The sequence below is a fragment of the Anser cygnoides genome, chromosome 5 (assembly GCF_040182565.1).
Source record: "Anser cygnoides isolate HZ-2024a breed goose chromosome 5, Taihu_goose_T2T_genome, whole genome shotgun sequence".
Taxonomy (NCBI): Eukaryota; Metazoa; Chordata; class Aves; order Anseriformes; family Anatidae; genus Anser; species Anser cygnoides.
This window is the reverse complement of record NC_089877.1, coordinates 9,743,759-9,767,323: the sequence shown is the minus strand read 5'-3', so window position 1 is coordinate 9,767,323 and position 23,565 is coordinate 9,743,759. Positions and strand designations below refer to the sequence as shown.

Here is a 23,565-nt window from a genome sequence, read left to right as displayed (position 1 = left end):
GCTGTAGCTTAAAGAACCATTTCTGGGTTAAATCCCAGAATAAACAGTATTACCAAAAAAAAGTTATCACAGTCAAATACACACCTTACGCTAAAACACTGAAACAAGTGACCCTCTGAAGTTATTTCCCAGTCCTTTCAGTATCTGCACACACCATCACAGCGGCACACCACCTTGCTGCCCCTCTCTGTGTGACCCTTGGACTGCTGGTAAACCTCACCAACACCATTCCCAGACTTAAGCAATGTAAGATGCCACTTCATTACCTTGTAGTAACAAAAATACACTGTCAGTGCAGTATTGCTTCCGTGTGTAGCTCCTTACTCATCAGCTTTCTCTGCTCCCAAAAGCTGCAGGCAGAAGCAGCTGGCGGCTCCCATCCCAGCAGCACAGTCCCACGGTCCCAGTTTCTGCCCACAGGTATCGCTGCATCGCGCAATGTGAGAGCATATCTTGCCAGATAAGCTCTTCTGAGGTGCTAAAAAGTGAGTTTCCACTCACCAGAACTCTTCCTTTTGGTAAAATTTCACTTTCATAAATAATAACTCTTTTCTAACTCTCTTTAGGAGGCCAGAGCTGGGAAAATATCCAATATAAACAGAAAATAAAGAGCTGTCATTTAGTATTCTGAACCACACTGGCTACTCTCCAGCTATAGTATAAACACTCGGAATCATGAAGCTCCTGTAACCATCTCATTTATTTCAACCCAGGTATGTTTACTGGGCTCATTAATGCACACAATGTGGCAACTGCCTTCCTACGCAGCCGGGACTTGGAGCACATTAAGACTGAAACGAGACAGGGTTCTATGGGAGCTGCAAACCAAGCTCAGATTATCAATATACTATAAAGTTTTATGAACAAGCAAACCGTGTCTTCACCAAGAAAAAATCCCCCTAAAGCCACCTTTAGAGCAAACTGGGCAACTGCCAAAAGACATTCAGTTAAGCGATGTTTAAACTTGCAGTTTTTGGATTGAGATTATATATAAATAGGTAGAAGCATATATTCTGCAACAAGTTATTTGTTCTAGAAGGTCAGAGCAGCTCAGGAGCTTTAAATCCATTTTTGACACATTCTTTCAAAAAGTTTTTGTTTGTTTGCATATTTTTTTTTTTACTAAATAAAGCAGCACGCAGGCATTCAGATTTCCATGCTCACACAGAATTCAGAGGACCAGTCCAATATTCTTTTGCCAGAAGGTGCTGTCTATATTAGCAGGGGATCTGCCTAACTACTTTGCAATTTCTACAAGCGATGCAAGAAATTCGAAGGTTTCCTGAAACGTGAAAATGACAGAAATGCATTCTGGTGAAGCATACCGATCACACAGGAAAAATGCTTCACATTTCTCACTACGCTTTTCTAAAAAGAGAAGAAAACTCTTTGACTTTCTGACACTGATATTCAGTGACTTCCAGACTGGATTTGTCCACTGTATTTCTCACAGTAATTCTTGAAAACACAATCTGGTTTTCCTCAGAAAAAGAAAAAACAAACATCTAGCTACTTATTAATCCAATTTTCTCCTTTTGGACCTTCCTAAAATTGATAGTTTATCATTTGTCTACGAACACCGAAGCTCCCAGAACAGCAGACATCACAACACTTGGAATTGTGGCTTCATGTTTCAGTATCAATGACACTGTATCACACGATTATATCACTTATATCATTTGGTATTGCATAATCAGTGTTTTTTTTTTTTAAAACCTAAAATATCTGCTTTTTTGAACAACTTGTTTCTAACCATATCCAAGTATATTAATTTCAAAAGAAAGAGAAAAATGATGTCTTTATCATTTTCCCCTTAACTTTGACCTTTTTCTCTTGCCCATAAAATTACCAAACCAACAACTGGAGATTAAATATTTTGAACTTCAAATACAGAACAAACGTTACTGTAAATAAGCAGAGACAAAAGCATATTCATCGAAAATGAAATGGATTATTTTTAGAAAACAAGTATTTACTGAAGCAGTTTCTTCTTTGGCACCTCAGAAGTGCTGGAAGCAAGGAGGGAGGCATTTTGGTTCTTCTTTAGAAATCTTACTACAGGGTTATTCATATCACGTCATCTGGCAGGGTTATATAACGATGCACAACCTCCGCACCAAGCAGACTGCAGCCCTGAGATGAGCAGCAGCAGCCCCCATGGCATGCGCTACACGTTGTCCCACTCCTGCTCCGCCGTGGGATAACCTGCAGCCAGTCTCACAGTGCCCCGTGCAGCTTGTTGGGGTTTCTCGAGATGGAAAAGGCGGGAATACAGGAGCAACCATGAGAATGTAGTGGCCAAGATCCAAGCTCAGGGAATGCAGAAAGCACCTTTGCAAGAGTTGCACAACTACTCCGTAATCTGATGCAACACAAAGAAACAGGATCTTAGCCAGAAACCTGAGTTTTGGCACAGAAGGAGTAGATAATCTGCCCTCTCTCTGTAGGTAAGCAGAAAGGAGGAAAAATTTTGAAACCCTTCCCCCCCTCCGCCTCCTCATCAGTGATAAGTATCTACCACCTAGAGAGCTGTAGCTAACTATTAAGGTCTGATTAAGATGCTTTATAAAACATAATAAGCCATGAGATAGCATAAGCACATACGAAATACCTTATGAGCAACTAGCAATAATGGCTGAGGCGTTCGTAACTGTATGTGATTTCAACACCTTCCAGTAAAACCAATACTATGCATGTCTCAAGCACTGCTCCTTCCCAGAAACCCCCTTTCCTCCTCCAGATACAAAAGACTCGGGCATGATTCATTTTTGCACAACGTTTTAAAATTGCTTAAACACCTTAGGACATGCATAAGAATGATAAATACTTAACTCCACCACCTCTACATTTATACAGCAATCATGTACCTGGGTTTGGGTTTTGAAAGAGTTTGGGTCTGGAACACACCAAGGACAATGAATACAATACCTTGTGAACTTGGAAAACTTTGCCCCAGCTGAAACAGCAATATCAGAAAGTCCGGGTACATTATTACACAAACGACTATACCTCAGAAGTTTACAGAATGAAGCAAACTTGTACGAAGTGACCGAAAGTGGAACTTGGAGAACAATGCAAGAAGAAAAGCCAAGTAAGAAAACTTACAAGGACTGTAAACCACTTAATCCTCTGATGGCTTCATTAGGTACGGTCTTCAGCTGATTGTTCTGTAGGGTTCTGTAAAAATTTCCAGTGTGTTAGTGTAGTAGACTTTGACAATCATCTTTATACAAACAGCAGAGCAGACAGAAGAGCCCACGGTTCACTTCTAATGCACATAAGAGCACGTGCGATTATCAAGACAACATACCAAAAGACAATGATGAAACAAGAAAATGGTCTATTTGAGCTGCATTTGCAACTCATTAATGGTATTAACTTGCAGACAATAAGGTTCTGACATAACACACTGAAATTCCTGAGAACTCACTGAAGAGGCCAAACAGTTTAATGCTAGTACAAATTTGCTAAAACGAATGACATTTTATTATTTTCTTGTGAAACCTTCCTATACATGCTACAAAATACACAAACCTCTAATTCTTCTTAAAGCCGCATCAATACACAATGTGTTAGCAATCTAATTTACAAAGTTTATTCACAACAAAGCACCTCTGGGCACAACATTAAAAAGATACAGAACAAAACTAGAGCCAAGTGGAATTAAGTTATGCTGTATTTTTAGAATTTCTTTTATGGGACACCATAGCATGGCATGATGAGTACTTTCACATAAAGAGAATTTAAATAATTAAGATTCTCAAACATTATGAAATATTATTAGGTTTTGGTTCATATTAGGGTAACTGTAATTGGACATGTAAGGTTACCTGTTAATTAATATCTAAACACCAATTTTTTCAGGAACTGCGAAAATTTCAGGCTTCTCCAGAGTTGAGTATCTCAACAGAGATACCTTCAAGGGCCTTCATATTGTGCATTCAATTCACAAAACATCTTTGCAGATCAGCAGTTTCCTAATCTGCATCCTGCTTATGCTGTGTGTTTATGCTTCTTTCTTTAAAACCTCAAAGTCCTTTGTCATTAAGTTATTTAAATACCTGTTTAATTAACTATCTATTACCCTACCAGCAATTGGAAATATTTATATCTGCATAAATGCTACAATTTCTGGGTAGAGGTTTTTAAAACCCCAAAGAGCAAAAAGCTGTTTTTATCCTTAGCTATAGAAAAGTAGTTGAACTTTTTTTCTAACAGTAAGTCATTTCCACCTAAAGCAGCATGAAACTCTCAGAATGACTTCTATCTCCGGTAGGGTATGGTGCAAAGTTCAACCGGTATCATAAATCTCTGTAAGCACTAGCACTACCTGATGCAATAAGATGTGGGGGTGGAGAACAACAAAAAAGCTTTATATGCCCTTTTCAGGATTTTTCCTCCTTAGGATTCCTCTGCTACAAGCTATACGTCTGGAAAAAAAAACTCAGTGTTCTAACTGGATGCAGTAATTTCTGTTTAGGCTTTATATAAAATGTAGGAGCGCTGTAAATTTGGGGGGGGGACACACAATACTGTTTTAGCAGAGAAAGGCAGGAAAAAAAATCTCAAGGCAGCCCATCAGTAAATAGGCTGACTATGCAATAAGAAAGCATACATCTAGCTACGAAGCTCTAAAACCCGATTACTTACAGAACTTTGAGTTCTTTCAACCCAGACAAGGCCTTCGGATGGATAAAAGAAAGGTCATTGCCAGCCAGTCGCCTGGAAAAAAATTGTAATAATAATTTCAGTCATAAAATACAGTACTTCTACAATCATCTAACAAGACAAATCACCAACACAAGAAATCTTGCAAGCAATGAGGTATTTTGCATCCACTTTTGCTATATTTACGATCTTCCAAGTTTGTATCAGTTGCTTCAGTCATTACACTCTTTTCACAACTGGGATACACTCAGCCTCACAGACATACTTGTGCAAACATGCTAGGAAAAAAAAAAAAGCACTACAGAACAATAAAGAATCTCCTTATGGTACTAGGTTTGAGAAAAGTTCATTTCCCGCTATCAGTGCAATTCCTCAGGCTTTCAGCATTGCTTCAGTGAAACACATGCTCTGATATACATGTGGTTTTAATCTATGCAGCAGTTTCTAAAGAAACTGCAGTGAAGTAAAAATAGCTAGATGCTAAGGAGAGGGAGGGAAAAGTTTGTACTGGAGTCTCAAACGTGAACGGTACTCACAAGCAGGCTGTACATTTACAGCGTTGACAGCTGACAGAAAGCCTGCCAACATCACCAAGACAATTGTCTTGGTCATCCTTCACTTTGTTGTCAGCTCTTTGGATATTTTTTTCAGAAAGAAAACTGTTTTGGGAAGCGAGAAAGAAGGAAGGGAACAGCATCCGCAGCAGTAATCCCACTGCCTCCAACCGAGGCTGCTTTCAGCCTTGGACTGCTAGATGCTAACACAACCCAACTGGGGAAACAACTGCGAGACCAGCAGCAATACATACAGGAGGCACTGCAGAAGACAAAGCAGAAACATCAGCCCCAACAGCTGCTTTCCAGCAGCTCCTCCCATCCCCCTCTCCTTTTTTCGACGACCTTTTTGCCCGCATCCTGACCAGCAGACCCCGTGTGGTCCAACCTTTGCTGAGCTGCGGATAGCTGGGACACGAGGTGTATGTTTTAGGGGTAAGGACAACAACGCAGAACACCTGGTGATCCATAGCTACCAAAAGACGCCATCATTTCAGGCCAGGTCTTTGCTTTCAGACTTGGTTTCATACCCAAGCTAAGCAAAATCAATGTTGGAAGAGGTCGTGTAATGAAATCATCTGGTGGAAGTACCACGTACAACACAGCGTTTGTAAGTGAGAAGCAGTATATGTGCTTCAAAGAACATCACGACACACCACTGCTACCGGGAACTGAAGTGAGACAGCCACACTAGGAGAAAATACTATTTCTAACAGGAAAATAAGGAAATAAAGTGGCATCATCTAAAGTATCAGCTTAACAAAACAACACAATTACATTTGATCTTGCTCTCTAACTACATAGCAGCGATCACCCAGAGCATTTGATTCCAATAGCAATCTGCTCATAGCAGAATTAATGGCTTAATCGAATGCTGCCTAATAGAGAGCATAACAGTTATGTTTATTAAATCCATTCATCAAAGGCAGACGATTTCATTTGTGAGCGAAGGGAGAAGAGGATTGCTCACGGTAAACAGGATGGTAGCTGCAGATCCTACTTGCTTTTAGAGAACTTGCTTTTAGTTTCCATCATTCCCATGCACACCCCAATCGCCATAGCTTCGGCTCCAACATCATCTCAAGCATGCTTAAAGTTCATCACCTGCTGTTTATAAATCATAATAATAATAATAAAAAAATAGAGAGCTGACTGCTGTGAAAAGCTCGCGTGGCTTGTATATAACTGGGCAGCCCTGAACCAGAAGAAAAGGAGAAACAACATACACTTATTCTTGAAATCCCCCATCTGCAAAGAACCTCGGGACTTGGGAGCTGTGATATGATTTTTCAAATACTTTGAATTTTTAACAGGAATGAAAAATTCCAAATGGCAACTAAATATCTGCCTCCCCAAATTCATTTTGTTGCCAGTAGCTGCCCCAAATCATTTTTTTTACACCTTAAAGGGGGTGGGGGGGGGGGTGGGTGGGGAGAGAAGTTCTCCAGTATTTCATGGCTTTCGTTTTAACATTCTCCTAAGAAGGTCATTGTAAACTGAAAGAAATAGATTAAACATGCTGGGTCTCTACACCAGTAATTTTGGCAGTGATCTGCAGAACACATGTTTGTTTTAAAAAGCATTCAAAACATCAAAATAGAAATCCTTAAATCAAGAGAAATTTAACTGAGACTTCAGCACTGAATTATTTTGGCACCGAAACAATAGTGGATGCTGATTACCTAACACGTGCTTCAAAACGCAGCAGTCCTGATGAATGTTTGTCAAGCAGCTCTGGTTCCAGCTCTGCTGAGGTTTCCAGTTAAATGGGTTGGTGTGTGACATATCAGGCATCTGCTGTAATTTCTTCCTCCCAGAGAGACTCAGGATTATGATTTGTTTTAGAAAGCTAAACTAAAGCCAGTTGAACAACCTTCCCCCAGCCTCACCGAGTGTCCCTAACACAATTTACAGAGCACTGGAAACAAAATACAACTTAGCCAAAGCAAGGCTTGCGTGACTTCAAATAGCAAGACTCAGCCTACCTCAAGGCAACTCCTGTTTATTCAGCCTTTTGCAACCAACCAGCAGAAAAAAACTGCAATCCAATACATTTCCGTTTCTCCTCCATCTGGCAGCCTTCCAGGAAACAGGATACAACTAGCCAAGTGTGCAAAGGCTTTACTAATCAGTTTGCCAAATATACATTTATCATTCGTGTCCTAGCCTTGGGGAGCATAGCTACTCATTAGGAGGTTGGAGCTGCAGCTCTCCAGTAGGCAAGGACGAATGTGTTGGACGCCGCTCTCAGCACGCTTACTTCCCTCTGCTGCAGCACGCAGCAGCTGGGCGGATGGAGGGATTTCTCTTTGCATAATCAGCTTCATTTTAAAGAGAGAAAAGAGCAAATAATGGCACATAACGTAGCGCGTATACAGCACACGCACTGAAATGTCACTGAAATAGTGCAGTTGGGTTTTCCACATACCTCCTTACAGCATGTCTGAAAAATAGACACATTCAGAGTTTAAAGTATAATTTTTATACATATACACACACACATAAAAATAAAGCACCTCTGTTTCTCTCTCACAAACGCATGGGGTAAGTGGGCTGAGGAAAATCCCAGCATTGCCAAGGCTCAGAGCCCCAGCAGGACAGAAGCAAGCTTAACCTCTTCCCAGCAGCCTGCCTGGTCTGCTCGGGCCCAGGCCTGGAAACTTCCTCACCACGGTGGGACAACTCCAAGCTGCTCCGAAGTGACACCTGAAGGCAGCCCTACACCTACGCTGTCAGGAGCTGAGAACCCACCCTTTTCTTCCTCTTGAATGGGAACAGACTAAGAGAGCTAGGCTGAAAGTCAGTCCATAGTTAGGCTGGCCAAGTCACATCAACATTCAAGAGAGCTCTTTCTCCAAAAGGCCTAGGACTATAAAATAGATCCGTCTACAGAGACAAACAGTAAAAATGTAATTTAATAGACTACTGTTGGGATAAAATTTTTGCCATTTTGGACACATCCAAAAGGACAAAACTCATTTCAGTGTATTAGCATAATAGAGTAAGTAGGACATACGGAGGACAAAATACTTCTGCTATCCTGTCATTTCTGGTAGGAGACCGATACACTCTAATCATTATTTTAAGTGGCACAGTAAATGATCTCCAAATGTAGAGGAAACCTTGTTGTTATTACAGAAATCAGGACACAATCCGGCTGGGGAATAATCTTCCACATTATCTAATTCCCAGAGTACACAGCAAGCATCACTTCTTGCAGTGAAACTGTTCTGAAGGCAGCAAAGACTGCTCTCTTTTGGGAAATTAAGAGTTCTGCAATGATGAGTCTGGCAACCCTGCTGCATGGTAACCGAGCCAAGTTAATCCCTCATGTCACTCCAAAATCAGGGAGGATGTCCCACGGATGCATCTTTGGCCATAACAATTAAAACCACCACTCTCATCTTGACAGGATGCAACACAAACATCTTGCTTGTCTTTCATCCCAGATGGTGGTGAACCCGAGTTACTTGAGCAAAGAATAGGTCTCCTCCTGTCCTTCTGAAAACCTCTCTCTCTCTCACACACACACACACCGGGAGAGAGAGAGGCTTTGCCTTTTTTTTTTTTTATTTTAGTTCAGGTTGTTGTTTTTTTTCCACCTTTGTGTGTTCCTAACTCTACCTGGCAGTCTTTGTCTCCCATAATAATACATAGGCTACTTTTTCCACGGATCAACTGTAATCTGGCTTTCTCAACTGAAAATTCATATGTTGACACACAATAAAAGCTTTACATGTCATAAGAAATCACAAGCTTTATTATTTTTATTTCTTAGCTGCTTTCTAGTGAGACCCAAGACTCCTATTCAAGATTGAGTCAACCTTTCACAGTTCCTTTCAGACCGTCTGCTACCGGTTCTCTGCCTGTTCCCCGTCTCCTTTTAATTCTCCAACTTTTATCTACATACTTTCATCTTAAAGGAAAACATTTGGTTGCTTCCCCACTCACACTTTAGCAATTTCTTTACATTTTTGCTGTCTTCCACCAGACTATTCTGTCATCCTTACATACGTGTCCATACCCCTACCATCAGCTTTTTTGGGGTTCCTTGTGCTTCACACACAAATTTGCATTTTGCTTCAAGTTCTCCCGCTACAGAAGTAACCTTTGAAAATGCCTTACAGATACACCTAATGGAGAATATGGATTAAATTCTCACACCTAGGAAAAGAGTTTCATGTTCCACTTATTCCTGCAAAGTAGCCACTTTGGAATGGAATTCTGTTTCCTTAAGTGCAAAGAATCGATAAAATGTATGATTATCTGCTTTTTTTAAGCCATACAGAAAAGGCAGACGATGACAATTTTACACCCACCTTCTAACTTCAACAAGTGAAAAGCGCTGGAGATCCATAGTTACATGCTGCAATTTATTCCTAAAGGTTTGAAGTTTTACAAAAGAGGTACAGACGCTTGCAGGAAAATATCAAAGGCTCACTGCTTCTCCCGTGCAGCAATGCCTTGAGAGGGCACACGCCTGTGCAGACAGCTCCTGCCCGTCCTCAGCAGCCGCAGAAGGGGGGACGCTTTTAAGTGGAAGCAGTATTGCTGGACTAAACTTCACTTTGCTTATCTGTGAGAAGCAAACGGCCCCTTTGGGACTTCTGTCAGCTGCAGCCTGCTGCACTGCTGTGAAGCAAATCAATAACCTACAGATTACTCCAATTCTTCCGTGCCAGTTTAGCTTAACTAAATGGATACTTTATTCTGCTTCTGGTAATGGAAAATGCATTCATCCTCATCTCCTTTTCTTGCACTGGTTTCTTTATTCTACAATCTCAACCATTACTTATAAGACTCTGATTACATACGCCAAGACACATCAGGAACCAAAAAAGGAGGTCTACAACTACAACCAGCACTGAAACTGCACCAGCTCCATCAGGCTGAGCAGGCACTTCCCATCCCAAGACTTGTTCACATCTCCGGTTGTCTATAAACTATAGTGAACTCCAAGGTAATAGTTTGTTTTCCAAATGCATTCCTGATCTGAAATTTAAAATGACAAAGTAAACTAAACTGAACAAAAGAAAGTCTACAGCCTCTCCATAAGTTCTAATGCTAAATATTTGGCAAGAGTCACTAGCACCTACTGCAAGACAAAATGTGGTTGTATGATACTCCTTTTCAAGGACTATCACAGAATATTTATAGTGATATTCTTTTCTTGTTAAGGGGAAAATAATCGATATCGAAAAAAGCGAGTACTTCCCTCTATGCAAAACATGAGTCGTCATTAATTTGCGAGATACTGCTTGCAAATTGAATGATGCCTAATATTTGGGCAAGACCTCCTTGAAGTGGTGACCATCAGGGACCGTCATGTGCACTTAAGGAAATACATATAACCTAAAACAGTTATTACACAATATGAGTTGCTGTCACAGTACTCCCAATTAGTATTCACCAGGAAAAAAAAAAAAAAAAACGAAAAGAAATTTGCAGAAATTTTCTAAAAATCAGTAAAAACGTGCTGCTTTGAGAATTGGTAACAACTATTCTGCAGTCATAATGACAAGTTGTTGCAGTACACAACTTCAATTTCTCCTACCTTGAAAGCAGAACTTATTTTATAAAATACACCTTCTCCCTATTTGCCTTTGCATGTCTTGCACCGTGTCATGGCAACTACCCTTCCTTTGCAGTAGGAAGTAGCTGTAAGCTGGGAAGTTGCAGTAGCTTCCTTCCCAGCTACACCTTTCCCTGGATAGCTGCCCCAAAGCACTAGGGTGGGTCTGTACAAGCTGATCTAGGTTCTGCCACTCTGGATTTCTGTGTTTCTTTGAGCACAAACAGGCGCTATTACAGATGCCATCATGTTTATAGGAGAAGGAGCTACCTGAGACAAACATCCCACATTCCTCGCCATGACAGCCAAACTTAAATAAGCCAGTGCTGAGAGGAGAGAGCTGACTTTTTGGGGGGATTTTCTTTTTTCTTGTTGATTCCAAAAGCCATGTCTGAGCACTAACTTCTCCTTTTCACTGTGGATACTGAGAGACAGGGAGCACCTCGCTGTGCTACAGGAATGACTTCCACAGTGGTGGGCCAGCTGCTGAGCAGGGTCTCTGATGTTCTCAGAGGCTTGTGGTTGACAGCTCCAGTTCAGAGGACTTGGACTTTCCAAGCTGGATGTGTGGATTTGAAACCAACCTCATCACAGGCCACGAGATGGACACAGGCCCTCTGCTGCCTGTGTGGATCAGCACGTGGTCCGCTACACTGAGCTGACAGAAGCTCTTCCAGCACCAACACACTCCTTCCTAGCTATAGATCCATTTCACTTACCAAGTCTGTAAAGCAGAAACGCAGAGATCAAGGCAACCAAGATATGTTTTCATCAGCTAGGATGCAGCTCTTGAAACAACTACAGCTTTGCACTTCTGGCAGATACTGCTATTCGGATGCTCGGGTTTCCAAGATCACAAAACTCTTTGACAGTTAGACATGAGAAGGTGAAAACAAGAAGTCAGTTGAGCCAGTAAATCCTCAAAGCTGCTTTATTCTGTCCATACAGCCTGTCTCTTGCCCTGACATTTATTGATTTTCCAGGCATGGGATCATTTGAATGACCACGCATCTAGCAAGTGACACTGCAAAATGTGGAAGTGGATTCAATCAACATATATTTGGCAACTAAATCTGTTACCATTTTTCTAACCACTTCAGATACATACCGGGCAAATACAATACCTAGTTTATGTAGACACCTCTGCAACTGGGGAGGCCTAGCCCGAGAGGTTCTGAGGCTGCCACTCAGCCTCCAGAAGTTTCTTACCTGGTTTATACTTTCAGGCAGCCCCAGCCTGGCAGCTGAGGCAGTGTAATCAATTCTGGCTTGTGAGACGGGTCTCGAAGTCTGACACCATAAGGTTCAGCCCTCAGACAGAAAACAATATGCGATTGTGAAGCACAGTGAGAACTTTCTAAGCCACTGAAGCATTGTTCTTGTATCAGCAGGACTGAAACTCATCCAGAATCAAACTGATTTAGGACTCACACAGATAAGAAAACATTAATTAAATGCAGGTTGGCCAACATGTTTTTAAACATCATTTAGCATCTAGTGCAGACCAAGTAGGTGATGTTTAAAAATATCTTAGCTGACTGTGGTTAATTCTACTTGGGAGTCTTCGCCTAGAGGTTTGTCTTGACGAGAATGCGAAGGTGCAAGTTGCGACACGCCGGCGCACTGTCTGAAGCTCCAGCACACACAAGGCAGCAAAAGTTTCTAATGTATGCTAGCTGGTCAAGTTGAAGCTTAGGCTTTTAACTTGCTAACACACGTGAAACCTACATCTCACATTTTCTTCATTAGAACTTCACCTCTCGGAATTCAAGCTGGAGGGAGAGAGTGAAGAAATTGCCTCCTCCAGCTGTTCAAATATTCAGGGCTGGCAGACGGACCATGGGCGCGCGTCGGCTTCCAACCCACCGTCAGCCGGCTATTTCTGAAACACCGACCCAGGATGGCTCAACGGGCTGCCTTGACAATAAAGCAGCTGACGAGAACTCTTGGTTTGCTCCTCCATCCCTGCTGTGGGAGCTGAACGGAGAGGTGCGGGGCAGTGACGTCTCCAGTCGCACCAGCTAGTTTCACAAGAGGATGCTCAACCACAGCCTCAGTTAGCACATGTCAGCAGGACGACTTCTCTCATGGAGATTCATCCTTCCTTTTCTACTCAGAATGAGCCCTTTGTCTCCAGCTTCCCATTACCAGTCCCGGGGCTAGCTGTATTTATGGAAGGGAGAGGAATGACACCACCTTATCAACAGCCCCACGCTACCCTGCGAGCACTGTATGAACAGCCCGACCACCAAAGGACGAAGACCTCCTTCCACCAAATGCTTCCGCAGCCAGGTGAGGAAAGCCGCTGCACGCCGAGCTACCAGCTCAGCCTCGGTGGCCTTGGCACAACTCCACGACATGTCTTATTCATAAAACCCAAGTAATAAAACAGACCGACGCTCCCCCTCCCTCCTCAAGGATAACACGGCTTGGTACCGATGCGGAAATTAGAAGGAAGGGACCATCGCAATTACACGCTGAAGCAGATACTACAAAAGCAAGCAGCTGTGCCATTTCAGCCAGGTGGTCATCTTCAGCTGCAGTCAAGAGGAAAAATAACTCGAGACATTTCCCTTGCAGATACTTCCTGATTACAACCTCATGGCCAAAACACCTCATTTTCCACTGCCTGTATGCATTTTAATTAATCCTTACGTTCTCAAAATGTATTTTGTCAATTAGAAGCCACGATCAGAAGCTCTGGCTTGGGGGGAGGGGTGTGTGAGGTGTTTCAGTAAAACCTTTTAGTGCTGTAATCAGCATAGCTATAATCAAATAGTCTTGCCATTCTCAGTCCTACTATTTCTTTTCCTGAAAAACTACAGTTGCATGCTCTCTCGCTCGCTGTTTATTCACCTCTCCAAAAGCAGACACGCGTTGTCTTTCAGAAAAGAGAAACCTTTTCTAGATCAAAATTTTCTTTGTGTCACTTTCATTCCCTAAGCACTTTCACCAGCTATTAAACAAAAATCTCAATCAAATTTGCCCATGACCAATAAAAACTATCTGAGGACAGTGTCACAGAAGAGAGACTGTTTCACATGACATATAAACAAAAACCAGAAACAAAACAGACCTTGGCATCAGCACACATCTGCAAGATAACCGAGCACTGCTGTCTCTTGGTGCCTTCAGGAGCAATGATTTTCCTCTCAATAACACCGGGCACGATACGCTCTTTGAAACTTGCAGGCAGAGAGCAGTGAGCATCCTCCCTGACCTCTGTGGAAGTGCAGAGCCCTGCCCATGGCTGGCTGGCTTGGGGTGAGCGATGGTCTTGTTCTGCCAGCCACACGCTTATGCCACCGGCAGCCTGAAGATGAGCAGCACACTTTGCTCTGCCTCCCCCACCAGCTCACGCTGACCAGAAGGCAGCGAGGCAAAACTTTATTCAACAGTGCAGGGCAGATAAAAGACAATGCTTTAAAAGGTTAAGAGCAGAAATCAAGCCATGGTAAAAAGGTCATGAAGTCAAGGAGACATTTGCTTTCTTTGAGTGGTGCACGTTTCTGAAGTCAGACTGGAAAACTTGCCAAGAATAAAAATCATTTCAATTTGCCTTCCCTGATGAGAGAGCACCTTTTAATTAATCCAGCAGATCTTCCACCGATGCAGTGAATAGAAATTGTGTAGTCAAAACCCTTCAGACTCCTTCAGATAACTTTAAATATTAGAAGGAACGGAACTAAAACAGTTTAGAAAAGCATCAAAACATGGCACAGCCTTGCTCTTCTAGTTAAAAATTCACACTGGAAAACGGGTCCTGCTTTCTAAAAACACTGCATTAGCTAGCTATATTTTCCCCTTCTAGCTTTCTATAAATACTTTAAGGTGTGGTTAGAAAACTGTGGCCAAATTCTTCAAGGATTTTTAGTTTCCATATCAAGTTCAGGGCTGTAGCATATTTATGTTAACATTTTCTGGAGAATACACTTCTTTAACTGCTGTGGCAAAACCCTTGGTGGTCTGCTCCTCGCTGACTCTGACCATTGCTGTTTCAATCATTCGCAAATTACTTCCAGATGGGTATCAGTTACACAGAAATGGAGAATTTTTATAACATTTATAAATAGTGCAAGAATCCTACAGACACATGGTAAGTACACTGTGCAGCAACATGCACGAGCTTGTGAGCAGGGGCACACGCAGCACATAACCCACCAGGCAGATTTGGCTTGCAGACAGCTGGAATGCCTTTCTTTGTACCTCCTAGTAAGACTCACGTACAACAGCACCTCTGCAGCACAAAACCTCAGATTATACCTGCAAATATGATCTTTCACCAGGCAGTCGGCTCCCTAAACACGGCCATTTAGTGTCACGTTAAATGTCCTCTTCCAGCCGGTCTCCCGCTGCCATTCCAGGAGGCCACCGGTCTCCCATCTGCATCTAGGTCAGAAAACCTAGCACACCTAAGAACAGCACTGGATGAAGGTGTTTAGGCACCCAAATCAACCACCTTTTAGTGATGTGGAAGACACTTTTTAATGGAGCAGCCAGCTTTTACAAATCTGTTATGCTACTTCTTTCATTTTTATTTGCTAGCATTCCTTTTAGGATTTGGAAAACGATCCTCTGAAATCTCTGGAGACTACCACATTGCATTAAGGAGATGACAAGCTCCATATTAAAGAACTCCTAATGCATTTTTTAATCCCATCCTCTCCACATGTGTACTGTGTAAGACTCAGTTGCCTACATAATACATTTAATTGCCTCCCATTTACATTCAATTAAATTCTGTGATACTATTTTGCAATATTAACTAACTCTTTCAAGGGGCTAATCTCCTGGAGGATTTGACAAACAGCAGGGCTAAAGTCACGCTTTAGAGAGAACCATGCTCTCCCATTGCATAAAGAAAAAGGTATGTGGGGCTCATCTCCTGGATGAAGACAGCTACTAGTGTCCATGGCGGTGTGGTACTTACTGCATTCACATTAGTTTGTGGGATTCTCATTTGCTTTAGGCATGTAATTCTTGGGAAAAGGTCTAGATGGAAAAGTTGCTTCCAGCACAGATTTCAACACCTCTTTGCTTTAACTCCATCTCTCTTTATTTGGCATGGAGACTCACACCCAGGTTTGTGTGCTGAAAAAGCAAATTTGCTAGCGCCTGGCAGTCAGAACTTGGATCTGTTCAACTGTAAACAAAATCCAGGAAGAAAGTTTGAAAATCGTCTTTGAGTGGAGAGGGAAAATTGTGGTTGTACACTGGGAAGTACGACAGTTTGTTCTAGTAACAACCAGGAAAAGTAAAGACTAGAAGCTTCTTTACCCTGTTCCCATAGAGAAAAGGGAATCAGCAGAATGAAGCCAAAATGTGCCATGTCTGGTACTAGTTATTTCTGATAGGGAGGTAAACTTCCCTGTGTCTACTTTAGGCTGTTAGAGTCTCTCTAGGAAGACCACGAAATGAAGCGAGGGAACCTGGAGCTGACTTGTGCGCAGATGACCATAACCAGATCTTTATGCAACAAGAAGAAACCTTCCCACTGCCAGTGGAGAGGTCCAGAGGCTCTGCAGGCAGGCTTCCAATTGTAAGCAGGCTGCTGCTGCGAAACATTAACAACTCACACGTCTCACTTCATGGTTTTCAAGTGAGAAAATTCGAAGAGTATGTAGATATAGCATATTTATCTTCTGCTCTCTTGGTGAGAAAATTTGATGAGAAGAGTATGTAGATATAGCATATTTATCTTCTGCTCTCTTGGTCAACCTTCCTGTCTTCCTACACATGACAGGTTGTCAATTGGAGAGTTTTTCTTTAAAAAAAAAAAAACAAAAACTTTTCTTTCTGGAGATTCTCCTACCTCTGCAGCATAATTCTACTGGCTGGTTTTTCTGAGGGGAGAAGAGACTACGGGTAAAACAACAGATTGACTCACGTACTCTGATATACATGATTACTTTCCCAAATCTTCCAAAGTAAGAACATCAGCTTCAAACAGCTACCTTTTGTAAGAGGTAACTCAAGCATAAAAAAATATCGGGTGTTTTTTCTTTCTTTTGTACTAAGGATCTGTGATTGCTTCAAGTATGTCTGAACCTTTGGCAAGTCTAATTTTCACTGTAAAGTTGTTGTTTTCAGAAGTTGATTTAACCCTGAAGTCAGCACGCTAGGAATGATTTAAAGCCTTTGGGTGTTCACATCTAATTCTTAATGCCGATCTATTTTTTTGCAAAATGAAATGCTGGAATTTAAGGGGACAATGAGGTGCATGTAGCAAACAACTCTTGGGCAATAAGCACAATAGATGGTGGCTGAAGGCTCTGCCTTTTCTCTTTACCTCCTGACACACCCCTGGGTTTATGGAAGTTACACAATATGCACACCCACCAGTTAGGTTTTATTGCTTAATTACTTATACTGAAAAAATAAAGGCTCCCACAGTCATCTGAAGTTGGGGGTGGAGTTCAGAAAACAGAATTGTTTCTTTCTACTTTTGGTGTGAAATACAGCTAAAGAATTTGGAAAACAAATGGCCTACAAATATAGGCTAACAAAATAAGATACAGCCACACAGTAGCACATATTATAAAGCACACAGGGAGTGCTGGCCAATACAAATTCTGAGCCAAGCAAGTTTCCCCCAGGCCTCTCTTTTTTTTTCTCCTTTCCTTTTTTTGAATTGGTTACTCATGCCATACCGCAGCCTTTCTCAAATCACGTCAATTGTGCCTATGAACCATCTGAAATTCTGGTAAATCTGTTTCCTGCCAGGTTTTCTAGACTATATTGTAAAAGTAAGCAATGCTTAAAGTAATATGCAAGGAAACAGAACCTGTTGAGCATGGAATGAGGAATCTCACACACAGTTCATCTGACATTCATCTAACACTTCACAACTGTAATGACCTGAGCCAGAGTCTCTTAAAGCACAGTGAAATCAGACTTGTACGTGTATCAGGAATGGTAGCTGCTATATTATCAGGACATAGGAGAGACCAAAATTCTAAGTAGAGGCAGAACACCTTATTAGACCCATCAGTGTAGCCGCAGCACAAGGGACAAACACAGAGAAGCTTTCAGAAACACAAGCCTTTCTTCAGGAGCAATTGAGCCATCTCTATCAGTTTCTCAGTACCTTTGTTCCAAGGAGGTGCAGTTATAGCAGATAACTAGAATTAAAAGGTTCCAGGTTTTATCTGTAGTTTTGCTGTGGCGTTAATTTATCGGGTTGCTGTCTATAAATGGCTTTCCTTTTTTGTTCCAGTTTCTTTTTCTTTAACAGTTGGAACAATGCTTCCCTACTTCGTAAGGACCCATATCTTTTTGGAAACTGAACTCTTCTTTCCCCAAGGTACTTTTATTGAAAAAAATCTCTTAACACAGAATTAGTATTTTCAGGCTATATGAAGTCACAAATAGGGACAGCCTTAGTTTGTATTTTAAATGTTCTTTGCCATGAGAAATGTTACTTTGACACTGTGAAAATGCAAAAGAAAAGAAAATTGCAGTGCTTTTTGCTTCTCTACTGCTTACTACTGGAAGTTGTGGGAGTTGTGGTTGATAGCAAGTTGAATATGAGCCAGCAGTGTGCCCTGGCAGCCAGGAGGGCCAACCGTATCCTGGGGTGCATCAAGCACGGCATTGCTAGTCGGTTGAGGGAAGTGATTGTCCCACTCTGCTCTGCGCTGGTGCGGCCTCACCTCGAGTACTGTGTGCAGTTCTGGGCACCACAGTGCAAAAAGGACATTAAACTGTTGGAGAGTGTCCAGAGGAGGGCGACGAAGATGGTGAAGGGCCTAGAGGGGAAGACGTATGAGGAGCGGCTGAGGTCACTGGGCCTGTTCAGCCTGGAGAAGAGGAGGCTGAGGGGGACCCTCATCGCAGTCTACAACTTCCTCACGAGAGGGAGTGGAGGGGCAGGTGCCGATTTATTCCTAGTCACCAGTGATAGGACCCAAGGGAATGGTGTCAAGCTGAGGCAGGAGAGGTTTAGGCTAGACATCAGGAAAAGGTTCTTTACCGAGAGGGTGGTTGCACACTGGAACAGGCCCTCCAGTGAAGTAGTCACTGCACCAAGCCTGTCGGAGTTTAAGAAGCGTTTGGACTGTGCACTTCATCACATGGTCTGAAATTTTGGGTAGACCTGTGTGGTGCCAGGAGTTGGACTTGATGATCCTTATGGGTCCCTTCCAACTCGGGACATTTAATGATTCCAAGTTCTCAACATTCTCGGGGAAAGGTTGAACCACTGCCCTCTTTTAAAGATACGGAAACTAAGGCACACAGAAGTTACTTGTAACATAATAGTACTTATGAGAGTAGTAATTCAAAGTCAAAGCCTCCTCCCTGTTTATTGACTCTGAAAACAGACAGCTCTCAAACCCAATCTCATTTAGCGCTGTGTTGTTAAGGGTTTCGCCTTTGCAAAGGCATCCCAGTGAAGACTTGGGTTCAGCAAAATACTGGGCACACGAATCAAGTACAAACTAGGGACTAGAGTACAGAAGTGCAAGTACCACCTAAGCAAAACCTAAAGCTAAAAAGCAAGTGGGACAGGACGTAAATGGGAGCTGGAGAGAGAGCTTCTGACAGAGAAACTAAGAACAAGAAGTCCTGTACCACGTAACTTCAGTTTCTGAAGCAGGTCAGGCTGGGCTTGTGAACACTGTCTCTGCAGCCTACAAGGGCAAAGGGAGCAAGCTGCTCAGTAACTGAAACAACATATATTTTATGGAAGTTATGCAACAGATACACTGCAGCTCCATCGGAAACAATGGTAATTACACACCTCTTGTGTTATCTTTGGATAACACTGTAATTAAAATGTGTCATCACTCTAGTCATGATTAAAATAATTACTGTAAAAAGTCCCTTGTAGGTAGTAGCATTTACTGTTCCGGTTTCCAAACACGTAGAGGATTTTTTTTTTTTTTTGGTATAATTGCTTTCTCTGTTCACAGCTCAACTCAATATTATTTCCCCACCCACCTTCCACTTTACACAGCCACCTGATGTTGTAGCAAAACTAACTTGTGTGAAATACTTACAGCTCTTCCAAGTAGGGGAAGTTCTTGAACGCATCCTCTGGTAGCCTTGTGATGTTATTCATGCTCACATCTCTGTGGAAGAAGAAACACAGATTTGTCAATAAACAGTAAGGGATTTTTCCACTCTAGAAAAAGGAGGAGAAAAAAGTAAGCCTGATCAGACAGTAGGAGAAAAAAAAATATCATCAAACAGTAATATCTGTTTCTAGAAATTTGCATGCTAAACTTTGAAAGCACAGCAATTTGAGACTCTGGTTGCAGCAAAGGCCTATGTAATGCAATGTTGATAAAAATGTTTTCTGATAACTATAAGCAAAACAATGACTGTAAACTGCACGGTACACATGTATAGAACAGTCTCTACGGTACTGTTATCCCCAGCACTAGTTTTTGCCAACTTGCACGTGTATACAATTTGAACACACAATTAAGGCTGCTCGAAAACCACAGCATATGAAAAAATTACAGAAAAAAAAAAAAAAAAGCTTGTGACCACCCACCATGCAAATTTTCACCCCACAATGTCTTTAAAAAAAACCACCAACAACAAAAAACATATATTGGGACTTAATAAAGAGCTTCTGGCAAACAGCTTCTGGAACAACTGACAAGAAGAGCAGAAACATGTCCCAGCTCTACCACAGTCATTTTTTTTTTTACAAAACCTATAGACGTCCTCGAGGTAATAGTTTTAAGCAGATTTCATTTTCAGTCCATGAGCAGAGACAGGCCAGCAGCAAGTGCTTACATGATAGGTATGCAGACCTGTTCAGCTTTTTTTCTTTCCACATAAGCAGTAAGTGGCAAACTTGGTGCCATCACCTCAGTTCACATCTACGTAACCACCAGGGATAATCTCATCCTAAAGCAAGCCATTACTCAATATAAGTAACAGTAGCACAAAAACAATTCAGTTTGATAATTAAACTAATAACTGCCTAACAATTCATGACATAACCCAAGTTCTTACTTTCTACTTGATTACTTTCTTTTTTTTTTAATGTAGTTTAAAGACAGATCCAGTGATGCTCGTTAGCACAGCCTTCCCAACCTCCTTCTGTTTGCTGTTCTCCAAACGAACACTATTGTTGTCCTCTAGCATCTGTGTCACCTCCCCACGTACTTTGGGTAAAAAGCAAACAAACCAAACCAAACAACCCCTTCCTTCTCACCCATATTCAGCAAGTACCCTGAAGCTCTCGCATGAAAAGCCACAGGCCTAAGGACTGCACGCGAGCCAGCAGACTGATTGTCACCTCAAAGGCTCAGCCTCAGAATTAAGTGCCAGCCCTAAACTACCACAAGGTATGGATGTTCCTAGCCTGGCCATAGCCTCCACCGTGTTTCAAACATCTGCTTCTTCTAGTGAGGCAGAGGAAGATCAGTTTAGACTCTCCCTGCTGCGCACTAACTGCACAGATCCATGAAGAAACATTTTGTAACAGCAAAAAAAAAAAAAGTCACGAAACTGAACAGGCTCATCATTAGGATATACTCTTCCACGGTTCCCACCCAGGAGAGGACTCGGTGCTGGACAGGGCAGAATTGGCTTGAAAGGAGAGCAAGGAACGTGCAAAGGGCTTGGTGCTGCTTCTAAGGAAATGCTATCTCAGGGTATCTGTGCCTCCTTTCATGCTGTGACGAACCAAAAGCCATGTCAGTACCATATAATCTACAATCAAAGTCATTGCAGTAGCTAATTAAACCGCTTTTCGAGAAGAATGCCCACATTATTCCTCCAATTGCCAGACCATAATGTCTAACCTAGCTCATTAAAAAAGTTTCCGTATTTATACTGACAACAGAATGTACCATATAAAGAAAAAAAAAAAAGCACAGTTACTGGGAAAAATATTTTTTCTCTACAGCAATTGACAAAGTCAACTGATGCCAGTGAATTTATGTTGAAATCGGTAAATAACTGGCAGCTATCTGGTATGCTGCCCCCTGCTCTCCCTCTGGAGCAGCACTGAGCCCTAGCTGCCGCTGGCACTAACATTACCCTGCTACATGAAATCTGGATGCAGTTATTTCCTTAAACTAGCTGTTCATTACATAGACCAAATCTTCATTTACACATACACCAATGTAAGCCAAGAGACTTACTCCTCAGCAGCTGGTAAACTGATGTAAACCAATATCAATGGAGATCAAAATAAGGTTCAGCACACTGAAAACAAGTCCACTTGTGAGAGATGACCAAAATAAAACTCACTGCAGCACAATAGAGGCGCCTTCACTCCGCTCCAGGAGGAGCTGAATCAGAGATGATTTATTTCTGAGTTCTGCCGTCTGCCTGTTTTAAAAGGCGCTTTGTATCTCACCAGCAGCTTGGGTACCGCAAGATGCTGCAGTTGCTGCGGGGGGACATTTTTCTTCTTGTGCAGAAAAGCAAATAAAAGTATCAGATGCATGAATCGTCAGCTGTCTGCTCCACAGGAGACTGCAACATTCATTCTCTCTGCCCCCCTGCCCCGACACACACGTACATTTTTCAAATTGTCACCAACACACGCGTTTCTCACAACCAGGCTAGTCCTTTCCCTTTCAGGCGACCACACAAGCCTTTCCACTATCCATTTGGAAGCATTTATGAGTAGGGCAAGAGCCTGAGAAGAGAGTAGACCCCCTAAGTGAATCATAAGAAATAGTAAGGTGTGCATGGAAACCACAACTCTCTTTCTTCCTGTAAAGCTTCTCAGAAGCCCGTACAGGTGGTATAAAATCCTTATTGTCGTATACCGTATGAAATGGTGGCGGTGAAAACAGGGCAGCAGGTCACATCCTCAGAAAGCACTTCCCAAACAAATACATATCACCTCGTCAAGGATTTTGCGTGCAACCGCATTTGTTGCTCTTCAGGACAGACATACGTTATCCCGCCCATCTGAAAGCAATAGCCTTGAAGTTTCTAGAGCCAGAAATGCCTGATGCTCAGAAACTTCACATGAAATTGTCCACAGAGTCAGTGGAAATCATGTACACATCTCGCATGGCTGACATCCAAACTCGACGTAATTTCAGCTTTCTCTGGGATCTGAAATTAGCAAAGAATGTTTTGCCTGTAGCTCTGAGCGTTAGCATCTATAATTTTAATATGGGGAGTAGACTCTTTGGATGTAAGCACTAATCAGGACACCTTAAAAGTGAAGATTTGAGAAGCATCTGAAATAGACACCCTCTATTTTCTTTCTGTACCTGGGGAGAGCGTGTCCTGATGCTTTGGCACAAAGCTGGAAGAGCAGCAAGCAGGGTCAGGCACGGCACACTTCAGCAGGAGCATGCCAAAGCATCCCTTCTGGGACTCACATCTGCATGTGACAGCAAGGCAACACTTAAAGAATGTGGCCACCGTTACGAAAAAAACCTTGCCCTACATTTTCCTGGTACGCTCAAGTTCAGACTAAATATCTGAAAGGCTTAAATGACTTGTTCTCAGCGAGCCAAGCGCCCCGTCCCGCAGGCACGGCGCGGGGCAGAGCTGTGCCTTTCAGCAGTTAGCCATTAACTCGGCTTATCTGCGCCGGGGAGCTGCAGCGCACCGCGGCTCCCTCACCGCCTCAAAGCCAGACAGGCTGGGGCGTGAGCAGGCAAGGAGCTGGCACCGAAACCGCGGGGATGAGCAGCCCAAGGTGGCAACCGCTTCAGCGAGAGTAAGCCGCATAGAGGGGATAAGGTGAATCACGGCCCTATCGCCGCCGTGAGTTTCGCCACTTGAGGCGGAGGAGCCGTGGCAGCGGCACGGAGGCAGCGCGGTGCCTGCTCCGGCAGC

The 23,565-nt window shown here is 42.5% G+C and overlaps 1 protein-coding gene across 2 annotated transcripts in view; it reads right to left on the bottom strand.

The window, feature by feature from the left end:
* Positions 1–23,565, bottom strand: part of LGR4 (leucine rich repeat containing G protein-coupled receptor 4) — a 75,586-nt gene that overhangs the window by 24,250 nt on the left and 27,771 nt on the right. For both annotated transcript variants that reach the window (XM_066997454.1, XM_066997455.1), the window contains exons 2-4: positions 19,794–19,865; positions 4,651–4,722; positions 3,106–3,177 (exon numbers count right to left, since the gene is read on the bottom strand). In XM_066997454.1, coding sequence (XP_066853555.1) covers positions 3,106–3,177; positions 4,651–4,722; positions 19,794–19,865 — 216 coding nt within the window. The remainder of the gene's footprint in view (positions 1–3,105; positions 3,178–4,650; positions 4,723–19,793; positions 19,866–23,565) is intronic.